Source organism: Helianthus annuus, chromosome 11 (assembly GCF_002127325.2).
Source record: "Helianthus annuus cultivar XRQ/B chromosome 11, HanXRQr2.0-SUNRISE, whole genome shotgun sequence".
In the NCBI taxonomy this organism is placed as follows: Eukaryota; Viridiplantae; Streptophyta; class Magnoliopsida; order Asterales; family Asteraceae; genus Helianthus; species Helianthus annuus.
Window position 1 is genome coordinate 168,933,553 of NC_035443.2, and position 11,848 is coordinate 168,945,400.

The window sequence follows — 11,848 nt, forward strand, 5'->3', positions numbered from 1 at the left end:
CGATATGGGGCTTTCTAAGCGAGGTATTATTCTTAACTCTACTAGTCTTCAGAGGTAAACAAGGTACTTCTTTGGAGAAGATAATCAAAACACAAGGAGATTACAGAGATATTCTAAATCTCAAACTTCGGTTCATCTATCATTGCCTGCGTCAGATAAGTGACACATTTACTTTACAAATCCATGGATACCTTATTCAGTGACACCTATTTGGACATTTCCCTTCTGGATATCTTCTTTGAATATCATTAGCTGACTTTAGTATAATATGACCATTGAGATATCTCAGTGGTTCCATGCATTAAACCTCCATACTGATCAGGCATGGAAGCAATCTATGGAACATATTAAGATACACTAATCCTCATATGGCACTTTCATCATACAGTCTGGTATTTGCAATTGATAGAAATCAAAGAGATATCGAACTAACATATACTGGTGTACTTCTGGAGAGAGGGTACTCTAGAATTTTACGACTAGAGATTTCTGACAAGAACAGAAGAAATGGTTCCTATGATTTTCGTCTGTAAGTTTTACCTTACACTTAATCTCTGGGGTTCTTATGTGTAACGCCTCGCGTTTTCATACTTTCAATATTTAGAAACCATCGTTTGTAAAACTATTTTTAGAAACTTTGTATTCTTGTAATCGTTCTTTCCTTGTAATCATTGTAAATCCGAGACTTGGATCATAAATAAAATTCGTATTTCTTTAAATTCACCATCTACATATTCATACATGTTCATACGTTCGAATTCATTGTACATCGAATCCTTATTTGTAATTTATACTTATACGATACTTATTCACGATGCATGTCCATGCTTGTCCTTAAATTGTTGATACCTAAAAACCCGTAATAATATGCTTATTTATACAACGGTTAATCATCTAATATGTGACATATACTTGTCACTTACAAACATGTTACATACTTGTACATTACACTTTTTACCTAGTTAAATCATGTTTTATTTCATATTTCACCTTGTTACAAGTTAGGGGAAACATTGTTGCATATTATTACACAACTTAACTAACAAAATTACTCATTATAATGTCTTAAAAAAATAAAAAAATAAAGAAATATGGTGAAACGCCCATATTTTTCACATTTGACGTATAACATAAACTTCCACTTGTGGAACCCAAATTCCTCATTTGATATATATATATATTTTTTTTTACAATTTTACCAAAATTTTGACATGACCCGTCCGTAATAGGTACCTTTCTCCCTGTTTTTTTTAACAATACCATTACTATTAATACTACGACACTTCCCAACATAATCAAAGTTAAGACCGTATATGGTTCGCCATGAACCTTTTGTACAAACTACACAAAGTTTAGTATCCAAACTTCCTACTAACAAACTAGACACTTACAAAATAACATTTACTAATCAAAATGGTAAGTTAACCCATCAAACAAACAACTTGGACCGGAAGCGCTTAGAGTCGACGTTTCGTGTGTGTGTTCGGTTCGGGTGCGCCGCATTCAAGCAAGAGATTTACCTACATTTCATAACGGAAACATTATTAGTTCAAACACATATTACTTCGAAAATGATTTAATTACCTATCATTGTTCAACCCGTTAACATGTCCTGTTACCTTATTAGCATCCATACTTCCATTCGGAAATATCCAATGTATCGCTTTCCGAATCGTTCACCGTGAATCATTAAAGACCATACTTTTCCATATACTTACATCATTCGACCCGTTATGAACCTTTACAATAATTCCATAGAACCAAATACCACTTTTCGTAAAACTACATTAAAGTAAATAAAGTTCATATGAACTTACCGCGATCTTGTGATGATTGTGCCTTTGAGTGACTTGCGCCTTCCTCCTTCTTTGTGCCTATATGTCATAATCCCATACTTTAGCTTTCTTTCAATATTAATTTCACAATCCTTATGGTATGTTATGGCGTTTAGTAATTACACACATCATTATCATGAGAAAGTTGCATCATCTTAACAAGTATTCATGCAAAAGCCATAACTAACTCACTTAGGCATTTTGTCAAACACATGGTGTGCATGTCACTAGATTAGCATAATGTACAAGCATTTTACGCACAACTTCCATAGTTCATTCTTGAGCAACATAAACATACTACCATGTTAGGATCTATTATTCAAATCAAGAACATACAATTCTAAATCTACATTCATAACAATTTCATAATTCAATCATCAATTTAACATACAAACTTCACAATTTCCAAGCATTATTTGACATGCAAGTGGGTTTTTGCCCTAATCATGTTCATACTAAAATTTAGCATCTAGTGATGTCTAAATCTCCTTAGAAACTGTTAATCATGCTGAATTTAGCAATACATTCACGAATTATACTAGACCCCTTAAATCAAACCTCACCAAATTGCAAAATTTGACTTACTTGATACAAGAAACACTTAGGTGATCACCATTCTTATCTCATACATCCACCTAGACTCCAAATCCCCTTTCAATTTGATTGACTTGTGTTGATTAGGGTTTGTTCTTCTCTTGCCCCCTTTCTGGTCGCACATACACGCACACACATATCTGATGTGTGTGTTTTGTGTTGACAATTTTAATTAAATTGTCTTTCTAATTGTCCAATTTTGGTCCCTCAACTATTGAGCATTATATTTGATAGTTAAACTTTTATTCTCATACATTCTTAGTTAACCTATTCATAAATTTATATTTTAGGGTATAATGGTAAAAATTTATATTTACCATTCTTTGTCGTTAAATTCTCACTATTAATTTATTATATTAAGACATACGAAAACTGGGGTGTTACAAGTCCACCCCCCTTATAAAAGGTTTCGTCCCCAAAACCTGACTACGTACCAAATAATTCCGGGTAGTGCTTTTGCATATCATCCTCTGCTTCCCAGGTGCGATCTGATCCCTTCCGATGTTGCCATTGAACCAACACTTGTCGAACAGATTTGTTTCGGAGGTGCTTTACTTTAAAATCCTTAATTGCTACGGGTTTTTCAACATAATTTAACTTCTTATCCACTTCAATGTCATCCATAGGCACGTATGCCGTCTCATCCGCAAGGCACTTTCGCAACTGAGACACGTGAAAGGTGTTATGAATCCCATCCAGCGCAGGTGGTAGTTCTAACCGATATGCCACCGCCCCAACCCGGGCGAGTATTTTGAATGGCCCAATGTATCGAGGGGCTAGCTTCCCGCGTTTACGAAAACGGATTATTCCTTTCCATGGAGAGACCTTTAGTAACACATGATCTCCCACTTGAAATTCTATTGGTCGCTTTCGTCGATCCGCATAAGACTTTTGTCTATCTTGCGCTGCTTTCAATCTTGACCTAACCATATCAATCTTTTCATTCGTTTTGGTCACTACTTCTTTTGGCGCGATCTCTCGTTGACCCACTTCCCCCCAACAAACCGGGGTCCTACATTTCCTTCCATAAAGCATTTCGTAGGGGGCCATTTTTATGCTGTTATGATAGCTATTATTATATGAGAATTCTACCAAAGGTAATTGATCATCCCAGCTTCCTCCGAATTCTATAACACACGCCCTTAACATATCAACTAATGTTTGGATAGTTTGCTCTGTCTGACCATCGGTTTGTGGATGGTAGGCGGTGCTGATGTGTAATTGGGTTCCCAATTCATCGTTAAACTTCCTCTAATAACGAGAGGTGAACCGGGTGTCCCGATCGGACACTATAGACACCGGAACCCCATGTCGGGATATGATCTCGTTCATGTAGACTTCCGCCATTTTCTCTGATTTATAATTTTCCCGAATAGGTAGGAAATGTGCACTTTTGGTCAGTCGGTCAACGACCACCCATATTGCATCGTGCCCTTTTTTTGTCTTGGGAAGCTTAGTCACCAAATCCATCGTTATATGTTCCCACTTCCACACCGGGATCTCCAAGGGTTGTAACTTTCCATACGGCTTCTGGTGTTCAGCCTTTACTTGGGAACACGTCAAACACTTAGCAACATACTTGACAATGTCTCTTTTCATCCCCGGCCACCAATAATTCATCCTCAAGTCTCGATACATCTTTGTAGCCCCTGGATGAACGGAGTATCGAGACTTGTGAGCCTCATTCAACAATAGTTCTTTCACTTCACAATACCGGGGTATCCAAATTCGGTTGTACCTCGTTTTCATACCATTTGCATTCTCCTCCAATTCATGAATGAATCCTTTTGTTCTTTCTTTCTTTGGTTCAACAGCATTTAAGGATTTCATTTGAGCTTCCCGAATTTCATCAAGTAGCTTAGGAGTAACTACCATCTTCATGGACTTTACCCGAATCGCGGGCGGGTATTCCTTTCGGCTAAGTGCGTCCGCTACTACGTTAGCTTTCCCGGGATGATAATGGATGTCACAGTCGTAATCCTTAATGAGTTCCAACCATCTTCGTTGCCTCATATTGAGATCTTTCTGTTCGAAAAAATATTTGAGGCTTTTATGATCCGAGAAGATAGTACATTTCACCCCATAAAGGTAGTGCCTCCATATTTTCAAGGCGAATACAACCGCCGCTAGTTCAAGATCATGAGTCGGGTAATTGCCTTCATGTTGCTTGAGTTGTCTCGAAGCGTAAGCAACGACTTTACCCCTTTGCATTAACACACAACCTAAACCTTGACGAGAGGCGTCCGTATACACCACCAAACCATCCGTTCCATCCGGTAATGTCAACACCGGAGAATTTGAGAGCTTTTCTTTTAAAGTTTGGAACGCTTTTTCTTGTTCTTCGCCCCATATAAACTTTTCACTCTTCTTTGTTAACTTCGTCATAGGAGAGGCTATCTTGGAGAAATCTTGGATAAATCTCCTATAATACCCAGCCAAGCCCAGAAAACTTTTTATTTCGCTTGGATTCTTCGGGGTACCCAATTCATTACCGCATCCACCTTGGACGGATCCACATGAACACCATTCGCATCGATCACATGGCCTAAAAATTGTACCTCTCTAAGCCAAAAGGCACACTTTGAGAACTTTGCGTATAACTTTTCCTTGCGAAGCGTTTCTAATACATCACGTAAATGGGAAGCATGCTCTGCTTCACTACAGGAGTATATTAGAATATCGTCGATAAAAACGATTACATACTTATCAAGCATATGTCGGCACACCCGATTCATTAAATCCATAAACGCCGCTGGCGCGTTTGTCAGCCCAAAGGACATTACTAAAAACTCGTAATGTCCGTACCGCGTTCGAAACGCAGTTTTAGGCACATCCTCTTCTCGTACGCGTAGTTGGTGATAACCCGACCGCAGATCGATTTTTGAAAACCAACTCGCCCCTTGTAACTGATCAAATAGATCATCAATTCTGGGCAACGGGTATCGATTCTTCACTGTTAATTTGTTCAACTCTCGATAGTCGATGCACATTCGCATCGAACCATCTTTCTTCTTCACGAAAAGTACGGGTGCTCCCCATGGTGAAACACTGGGTCTAATAAAACCCTTAACGAGCAACTCTTGAAGTTGCGTCATCAATTCTTTCATTTCGGTTGGGGCCAACCGATAAGGAGCCTTAGCTACCGGTTTTGCACTCGGATTAAGATCTATTTTGAATTCTACTTCTCGTTCAGGCGGAAGGCCTGGTAGGTCTTCCGGAAACACATCCGGATATTCATTCACCACGTTCACATCTTCAAGTTTTGGGACACCTCGATTGGTGTCAATCACATAAGATAGATAAGCTCTACCCCCGTTCCTCACATGTTTAACAGCTTTGATTAGAGAACACAATTTCAACTTGATGACTCTATCTCCTTGAACACTTACCCGTTTCCCCCCCGAGGTTAATATATGAATGACTTTCTTTTCACATTGAATTTCAGCGTGGTTTTGGGCAAGCCAATCCATTCCTACAACTACTTTGAATTCCCCCATGTACATCGGGACAAGATCTATACTAAATTCCTCATCTTCGATTAAGATCTTACAGTTTCTACAAATATCATGTAACAAATAGCTCTTACTATCAGCAACTTCTACTTCTAAGGGTACTATCATCTTTTCAAGCTTAAACGATGGGTGGGCTAACAATTCATTAGAAATGAACGACCTACTAGCCCCGGAATCAAATAAAACATTCATAGGCATGGAATTCACCAAAAATATACCTGAAACCACGTCCGGGCTAGCTTTAGCTTCATCCGAGGTTAACTGAAACATCCTTCCGCGAGCCTTGGGGGGCTCATCCTTCTTTCCGTCTCTCTTTGCCCCTTGTTGGAGTTTCGGACATTCCGCTTTAATGTGCCACGGTTCATTGCAATTGTAACACGCCTTTGAGTTTTCTGGGCACCTATAAAACGGGTGTCCTTCTCGCCCACATTTGTAGCACCCCTTCTTTCCCGACAAACATTCACCCGAATGATGCTTCCCATACGTCTTGCAGGTCGGGATTTCACCACTTGCTTTCCCTTTCTTGCTTTGATCTTGGTGTCTTGCCTTTTTCGATGGGCTTGCGTTGGTAGGCTTCTCCGCTACCCTTTTCTCTCCCCGTTCAACCTGCCTTTTTATTTCAATTTCTCTGTCTCTTGCCCAATCAATTAGTTCATTCAACGTTGCACACTTGGAGGGATTTACAAATTCCCGATATTCGGCCTTTAGCATAGCATGGTAACGTACAATCCTTTGCCTCTCCGTCCCCGCTATCTCCTCACAGAACTTCACCCTTTCAAGGAACTTGTTTGTTATCTCGTCAATCGTTTCATCCTTCTGTCTGAGACGCAAGAAGTCTTCCTGAATCTTATCAATTGCGGATTGTGGACTATAATATTTCAGGAATGACTCCTTGAATTCTTGCCATGTTAACGACTGTACTTTATCATCCCCCAATTCCTTCGAGTATGCATCCCACCAATCTTTTGCTCGAAATTGTAGGAGGCCCGTGGCAAACATTACTTGATCTTCCACTTCACATCTACTTCGTGTAAACACGGCTTCAGTGCTTGAAATCCACCTTTGGCAAGCTATCGGATCAACATCCCCTTTGTATGGTAAGGGATTACATGCCATGAACTCTTTGTACGTACATCTCCGTTTGCTTTTCTTCACTTGCAGTTCACTAATCATTTCTTTCAATTCTTCCACCTTAGATGTTACCATGGTATTAGCTACCTCCAATACTTGCCCCTCGACTTCCTGAGCTAGTCGGGGTATACTAGCCTCAATTGCTTTCTTTACCTCTTCCACAACCATAGTTCTTATTTCATTTCGGCGTGCTTCATCGTCGTCATTCATGTTCACTCTATCAGCCATCTACATAAAACATTCATTACATTCATTAGATTTCATTTCATACTTGCCATCGTCATATTTCAACATCATTTTTTTTGACATTTCCCATTCATTATTCGCACTTCATGCCTTGTCGTCGTTGACAATCGCATCGTGTCGTTCTTATCTTAGACATTCTTTCATTCTTTCTATCGTAACATATGTTTCTTCTCAACATTCACATGTACTTTCCCTCGAGTCTAATTCACCTAACACATTTAATTTCATGCATTCTCGTTGTATATCGAGCTATCCTTGTGACTTGATAAGCATTATTAGAGTTTGAGGGTTTAAATTAAAGTTTTTGTTACTACATATTCTCTAGGATCCCACATTTAGGTACCTTATTACTACATATTCTTTAGGATCCCACCTTTAGGTACCATATTACTACATATTCTCTAGGATCCCACCTTTAGGTACCTTATTACTACATATTCTTTAGGATCCCTCCTTTAGGTACCATATTACTACATATTCTTTAGGATCCCACCTTTAGACGCAAACGGCTTATAAACCCCCTTATACATTATTTGACCCGTTCTAACCCCAAACTGAAACGATTCATTCCCTAACATTCAATGACATTTCGAAACTAATTATTCATACTACAAAAGAAAATTTTCAGCTTTTAAAAATACTTACTTGCTTTGCGCCGCGAAACGAACACACACTTCCTCACGAGCTTTCAGTTTGAGTTCAAGCACTTGATGCTTAAATCCCTCAAACCTTCGCTCTGATACCAACTTGAAACGCCCATATTTTTCACATTTGACGTATAACATAAACTTCCACTTGTGGAACCCAAATTCCTCATTTGATATATATATATTTTTTTTTTACAATTTTACCAAAATTTTGACATGACCCGTCCGTAATAGGTACCTTTCTCCCTGTTTTTTTTAACAATACCATTACTATTAATACTACGACACTTCCCAACATAATCAAAGTTAAGACCGTATATGGTTCGCCATGAACCTTTTGTACAAACTACACAAAGTTTAGTATCCAAACTTCCTACTAACAAACTAGACACTTACAAAATAACATTTACTAATCAAAATGGTAAGTTAACCCATCAAACAAACAACTTGGACTGGAAGCGCTTAGAGTCGACGTTTCGTGTGTGTGTTCGGTTCGGGTGCGCCGCATTCAAGCAAGAGATTTACCTACATTTCATAACGGAAACATTATTAGTTCAAACACATATTACTTCGAAAATGCTTTAATTACCTATCATTGTTCAACCCGTTAACATGTCCTGTTACCTTATTAGCATCCATACTTCCATTCGGAAATATCCAATGTATCGCTTTCCGAATCGTTCACCGTGAATCATTAAAGACCATACTTTTCCATATACTTACATCATTCGACCCGTTATGAACCTTTACAATAATTCCATAGAACCAAATACCACTTTTCGTAAAACTACATTAAAGTAAATAAAGTTCATATGAACTTACCGCGATCTTGTGATGATTGTGCCTTTGAGTGACTTGCGCCTTCCTCCTTCTTTGTGCCTATATGTCATAATCCCATACTTTAGCTTTCTTTCAATATTAATTTCACAATCCTTATGGTATGTTATGGCGTTTAGTAATTACACACATCATTATCATGAGAAAGTTGCATCATCTTAACAAGTATTCATGCAAAAGCCATAACTAACTCACTTAGGCATTTTGTCAAACACATGGTGTGCATGTCACTAGATTAGCATAATGTACAAGCATTTTAAGCACAACTTCCATAGTTCATTCTTGAGCAACATAAACATACTACCATGTTAGGATCTATTATTCAAATCAAGAACATACAATTCTAAATCTACATTCATAACAATTTCATAATTCAATCATCAATTTAACATACAAACTTCACAATTTCCAAGCATTATTTGACATGCAAGTGGGTTTTTGCCCTAATCATGTTCATACTAAAATTTAGCATCTAGTGATGTCTAAATCTCCTTAGAAACTGTTAATCATGCTGAATTTAGCAATACATTCACGAATTATACTAGACCCCTTAAATCAAACCTCACCAAATTGCAAAATTTGACTTACTTGATACAAGAAACACTTAGGTGATCACCATTCTTATCTCATACATCCACCTAGACTCCAAATCCCCTTTCAATTTGATTGATTTGTGTTGATTAGGGTTTGTTCTTCTCTTGCCCCCTTTCTGGTCGCACATACACGCACACACATATCTGATGTGTGTGTTTTGTGTTGACAATTTTAATTAAATTGTCTTTCTAATTGTCCAATTTTGGTCCCTCAACTATTGAGCATTATATTTGATAGTTAAACTTTTATTCTCATACATTCTTAGTTAACCTATTCATAAATTTATATTTTAGGGTATAATGGTAAAAATTTATATTTACCATTCTTTGTCGTTAAATTCTCACTATTAATTTATTATATTAAGACATACGAAAACTGGGGTGTTACATATGGCAGCCCCAATTCAGCAAAATTCAGCCCCATATAGTTGGGTTTTGTGGGCTAGTTTCAAGGTGTAACCCCTTCTAAACACTTCCAAAGCCCAACCCATTGAAACCCTAATCCTTCCCCCTATAAATACCACTTATAACCAGCCTCTCTACCACTTTTGCAACACTACAAACTCTCAAAACATCCTCCAAACCGTAGCTGAAAGCAAAGGTTCGAGCAGATTGACACCCCTTCACGAAAATGAGCATAACTCACTCATTTCTTAACGAAATCACTTGATTCTTTTTCCTACTTACTTGGATAATCATGGGGTTCGATTCCTAGACTTCTCATTGGAGAAATCAGACCTGGAAATGCCCTGAAATCATCCATAAACTTTCTGTTTGTTTTTATGTTCATCAAAAACTTGTTTAAACCTATGTAACTTGTGTTCAACACATCTCATACCTATGTCCTAATGCTAACAACTTATCCCATGGTTGGTTAAGCTTAAAAACAGGGTTGAGACATTTAAAATCAGAGGATTAAACCTCATAAACTTGGTGTTTTGTCTAGGGTTTCAACCCACAAATCATGTCAAGCTTAGGTCTTGATGAATGAGTGATTAGGGAACAACTTGGGTTGTCCCACATACAATCCTCACGTGATTTGATGATTTCTCTATAGTTAGGTTGTTTATATTATTGTGCAAATACTAGTTCGTGACCCTCCTTGGTTGTTGTTACACCAAGTGAAGTGGTGAACATTCAAGGGGTTCCTAAATGGAAGCATGTCCTTCCTACCCCATACATGACATCTATGATAACACGAGGTGCCTAAATGAAGATTCTAATCTTCTACCTCCTACTTGAATTATTGGACTAAATAATATGTAGTACTTAACCTAGATATATATATACACTCATTCGAACCTTTGATGTTGAACTCATGTTTATATGTTAAAGTAGTAGAACATCACCTAAGACCTAAACCTTGTTGTGATTCTTATGGGTGTTCAACTCATGAAAACATTATCATAACCCTTGTGGTTACCAAGTGTCATACAAGTGTTAAGTGTTGAAGATGATTATTTTCACATGCTATTCACATATCTTACTTTTTATGTTGTTTTGAATACCGAATCTCGACTCTAAGCAGACTTGAACTTTAACCCTACACATTTAATCTTCCAACCTCATCAACTCGTCAATAATTGGATAATTGGAAAGCATATGCAAACTTTGTGAGTATACTCGTATTTCCCCCTTTTTACTTTTACCGCTTTTGGGGTGTAACATGTTTATCTATCAACTTACACATGAACATTTTGCTTAACACATGAACATTCCTATAACATGCTTGTATACGTGATGGCTTGATGCTTTAAACTTGGATTTATCTTATGTGTTGAATTTATCATTAACTTCGTACGAGCCAAACCGTGACATATGTAGCGCTATAGGATTAACGACCCGCCCCTTTATCTCGGTTATGTCATGAGCATATTGCGTTTCCTTGGTTTGATATGTTAGACACATACCATATTTAAAGGCTTATCTTGAATCACATGCTTGCTATGAGGAATTGTTCAAAACTTATCTTTTGCTATGTACGTATCAAACTTGTATACTCGCCTTTGCTTTTGCATTGAACTTTATTTTAACATGTTACAGGTGGATGTTGACGATGCATGGAATCTAGTAGGATGCTTAGATACCCACTTAGAAAGAATTGTATTTGTATTGTTCATTTTATTATTCATGTTGTTGTACTTTGTTTCAAAACCTTGTACTTGATTCTTTAGAAATGAAATGAAATGATTATTTAAATACTTGTCACAATTATTAGCGTTATGATGTCTCGAGCAATCTTCACACTTCCTCTCATCCCGATGTTTCCGCCATTGGTTGGGGTGTGACAGATTGGTATCAGAGCCATAACTATAGGGAATTAGGAAAAGTAGGAATGTTTTCACCTAGTCTATAGTTTTAGAGCCTTATTCGTATGCTTTGCTTGGGCTACTACATGATACTTTATTTGTTACTTATTTATGCTCTTTTAAACATGTATGTTACTCATGTGT

At 37.6% G+C, this 11,848-nt stretch overlaps 1 protein-coding gene across 4 annotated transcripts; it reads right to left on the reverse strand.

Moving 5' to 3' along the window:
* Positions 1–1,263: 1,263 nt before the first annotated feature.
* LOC110891024 lies at positions 1,264–9,513 on the reverse strand. 4 transcript variants are annotated; one of them, XR_004872833.1, is made up of 4 exons: positions 9,391–9,513; positions 8,788–8,844; positions 1,818–1,874; positions 1,502–1,520 (listed from the first exon to the last, which is right to left on the reverse strand). XR_004872833.1 is itself a non-coding variant. In XM_022138684.2 (3 exons), exons 1-3 carry the CDS (start codon positions 7,280–7,282, stop codon positions 1,504–1,506), a joined length of 1,197 nt encoding a protein of 398 aa, XP_021994376.1. In that variant the 5' UTR covers positions 7,283–7,294; the 3' UTR covers positions 1,264–1,503. The 4 variants fall into 4 exon arrangements, 1 of the variants encoding a protein (XP_021994376.1); XR_002564962.2 differs by lacking the exons at positions 8,788–8,844; positions 9,391–9,513 and adding an exon at positions 2,421–2,525 and having other exon boundaries at positions 1,264–1,520; XM_022138684.2 differs by lacking the exons at positions 8,788–8,844; positions 9,391–9,513 and adding an exon at positions 6,160–7,294 and having other exon boundaries at positions 1,264–1,520.
* Between the last annotated feature and the right edge of the window lie 2,335 nt (positions 9,514–11,848).

Bases quoted from the DNA above. Each gene is read 5' to 3' on its own strand.
- LOC110891024 (XM_022138684.2), bottom strand. From the start codon at position 7,282: ATGAATGACGACGATGAAGCACGCCGAAATGAAATAAGAACTATGGTT. The intron at 1,875-6,159 runs GTATATTTTTGG...TATGACATATAG, and splicing joins TAGCCCGGACGTGGTTTCAG to GCACAAAGAAGGAGGAAGGC.